This window comes from Panthera onca, chromosome A1 (assembly GCF_046562875.1).
Source record: "Panthera onca isolate mPanOnc1 chromosome A1, mPanOnc1 haplotype 2, whole genome shotgun sequence".
NCBI classification, from domain to species: Eukaryota; Metazoa; Chordata; class Mammalia; order Carnivora; family Felidae; genus Panthera; species Panthera onca.
The window spans coordinates 155,747,209-155,750,767 of NC_138339.1; the positions used below are offsets into that span (position 1 = coordinate 155,747,209).

At 36.7% G+C, this 3,559-nt stretch overlaps 1 protein-coding gene across 1 annotated transcript; it reads right to left on the reverse strand.

The window, feature by feature from the left end:
* Nucleotides 1-2,253: 2,253 nt before the first annotated feature.
* Nucleotides 2,254-3,216, reverse strand: LOC132680239 (olfactory receptor 2T29-like). Its single transcript, XM_060634026.1, has one exon. The coding sequence runs from the start codon at nt 3,214-3,216 to the stop codon at nt 2,254-2,256; it is 963 nt and encodes a 320-aa protein (XP_060490009.1).
* Nucleotides 3,217-3,559: the final 343 nt, after the last annotated feature.

The following is a 3,559-nucleotide window of genomic DNA, read 5'->3' on the forward strand; positions in this document are numbered from 1 at the left end:
CAGTATAAACTATGAAAAATTGTATTTCGAACACTTTATTTAGGAAAGAATTCATCATTCTAAAATATTTTACTCTCATTATTTTTTGTTTGAGATAGAGTAAAGTCTATTTTTGAAAAAAATATTCAATAACACATTTTGTTTTGTTTGACTAAATTTTGTTTCTCATGTTTACAGTGTTTTAAATTTTAAATGTGTGTGTTACAGTTCAAATTGAAGGAAGGGGCATATATACTACTCAGTTATTTTGGAATTAAATGGTGTGCATATTTTATGTATTTCATTTGCAACAAAAATATTGCAAAAAAATTTTCTAGCTTCATTTCCCCAAATACTGCAAGATACCTATTTTACAGTCATGAAGGAACTGAGAGTATCAAGAGAAAAAGGGAATCTCTACTTTTTAAAATTTTTTTTTAACATTTATTTATTTTTGAGACAGAGAGATACAGAGCATGAACAGGGGAAGATCAGAGAGAGAGGGAGACACAGAATCTGAAACAGGCTCCAGGCTCTGAGCAGTCAGCACAGAGCCCAACGCGGGGCTTGAACTCACAGGCGAGATCATGACCTGGCGGAAGTCAGACGCTTAACTGACTGAGCCACCCAGGAACCCCAAGGGAATCTCTACTTTTGAAACCACTTGATATTTCACAAGTTGTCACAGCTAATTGAAAACTGGTACACATGCAACCAAGTGTCTGGTTTTATGGAACAGATTTTACAAGACCCTGCTTACACCCCAAAGCCCATAATTCCAATTGGAATGGTCCATTACACTTACATCAACACTATTCATCTTATTGTCCTCACACAACTTGTCTCCATACCTCCAGTGTTGCTCTTCTCCAATTGATTCCCACTAATTTCACTCTTCTTAAATCCATGTGTCATCATTTTATTATCATTTGTAAATACCTGGGTCGAAAAAGGAGAAGAATTGAAGCTATAAAGTGAGCCAGAAAGGAGGTGCCATTGGAGCATTCCTCTCCTTCTTGATCGACCACTTGAATTTTGTTCATAGTGATCCTTTTACGTGGCATCATGTCTTTGAGGAAGATCCCGTGTCCCAGCCTCCTATACTCATGAAGGTGGCATCTAGTCACCATTCAACACTGAGTCTAGGGTCTCTTTTCAGACTCTTTGTTTGGTTGAACTCATATGTCATAGGTAGAAATGATGTGTCCTTATGAGTTGTAACTTTTCCACATGTGTCTCAAACCAGTTTGTGTAGTTTATTACAACTATTTGCAAAAATTACACCTATGGATAAAATTCCCTTGAGACAGTAGACATTTGTTATGTACATGTGAAATTCACTTAGCTGTTAGTTATTATTTTCGTTTTAATATAGAATAAACCATGTTTTTTGACTAAGTGAAGGATTGAATGTTAGATGGACTTTACTTGTTTGTATGATAAGTTACATACTCCAGATCTCAGTGGCAGTACCAACCACCTTATGCTGGAAAGCTTCCCTAAGTCCTCCTTCTTGGGGTTAATATTTTTCCCACAGTACCTTCTACCACAATGTGCTAATGATTTTAGAGAGGTACTCACCAGTAGATATCTTCAGGTTTGGGACCTTAAGAATAAATTTGCCCTAATTAAATTCATCCCAACAACTGAATTCTTGTAGTAAAGATCAGCCATGATAACATGAGCATGATTTCTAAGATTTGTTATTTACACGACCAACATGCAGTAAAGACAACTTTTTAAAATAGACAAAAATCTGATATCTTACGTTTTATTCTTAAACAATTTCAAATTTACAGAAAATTAGTATGGATAATGGTAATAGTAAATTCGTATAAATATTAATAATAGTACAATAAACAATTAATACACCCTTTGCCTAGATTCACTTATTAACTTTATACCCCGTTTGCTTTATCATCTCTCTCTCTACATCTCTCTCCCTTTCTCTCTCATCAGTTGCACACATTATGATCTTTGTTTCTAAATATTTAATTATGTATTTCCAAATAATATGCATATTTTCCCACAGAATCACAGTGCAGCTATGAACTACAGAAAAATATAGCATGAATACAATACAATTGTACAAATATTTGAGTGCAGAAGTGTAAAAATTAAGAGCATTCCATTATAGGGAAACAATGCCTCCAAAAAGGATGAACAGGTAATGACACATCATGGTATGAGAATCTAAGGGAAAACATTGGCATTGGATCCTACTTTTAATTTGTACAGTGAAGAAAAAAAAAAAACCATTAGTACAAATATTTCCTATTTTATACTTTCCTGAGAGACAGACTTAACATTGAACATTTTTTTTAGAGCCCTTGTAACATCCTTATTCCTAAGACTATAAATTAAAGGGTTTAGAACAGGAGTGAGTATAGTGTAAAAGACAGATACAATCATGTCCTTCTCAGGGGTGTGGTAGGTGTTGGGGAGCATGTAGGTGTAGACAGCAGCCCCATAGAAGAGGATGACCACGGTCATGTGGGAAGAACAAGTGGCAAAGGCCTTCTTCCGCCCCTCTGCTGACTTCATCCTGTGGATGGTGAAGAGGATGAAAGAATAGGAGCTTGAAATGACTGTCACAGGGAAGAGGAGTGAGATGACACAACAGAGGTACATGAATGTCTCATAGAGGGAAGTGTCTGAGCAGGAAAGTTTCATTACAGCAGGAACTTCACAGAAGAAATGATAGATCTCCCGAGATCTGCAGAAGGGGAAGGTCATGGTGATGGGGGTTATCATAAATCCATCCACAGATCCCAGAAACCAGGAAGAAGACACCAGAAGGAGACACACCCTATTGTTCATGAGGATAGGATAACGGAGTGGATGGCAGATAGCCACATAGCGGTCATAGGCCATAGCTGCTAGAAGGAAAAATTCTGAACCTCCTAGTGTCAAATAGAGAAACATCTGCATCCCACATTCGGGGGCTGAGATCTTATTCACACCCATGACCTGGTCCATGAGCATCTTGGGCACAGTGACAGAAATGTACATCACATCCATGAGAGACAACTGGGTGATAAAAAAGTACATGGGATTATGAAGGTGAGCATCAAAGTATATCAGAAGGATCAGGATGATGTTTCCAGACAAAGCCATCAGGAAATCCACTAAAATGACCACACAAAGGAGAGCTGGGTGCTTGGATTGACTGAAGAGTCCCACTAGGTCAAAATCTGATCGTCCAGTATGGTTGTTCACCCAAGTGTTGTTCTCCATTGGATTTCACCCGGATCACCAAGGAAAACTATGGAGTTAATAGATCACTAATGGAATATGATCACCTGAAATAAATTTTTAGTGAGCTTGTGTGTGTGTGTGTGTTTATGTTTACACATGGCAACCCAGTATAGTAATAAGGGGACTTTCCAAGGGCTAGTGTATATTAGGATTAAAAATTACCTGTAATTGAACAAATTTAATCGAATTCTAAGAATTCACAAATGTGAATCAAAAATATTTGTTCCCCAAAGATAACAAAAACACAAATCAAAAAGATATATGCACCTCTAGGTTTATTATTTTTTTCAAATCTTTATATGACATTTATTTTTTCATGTTT

Bases quoted from the DNA above. Each gene is read 5' to 3' on its own strand.
- LOC132680239 (XM_060634026.1), bottom strand. From the start codon at position 3,216: ATGGAGAACAACACTTGGGTGAACAACCATACTGGACGATCAGATTTT.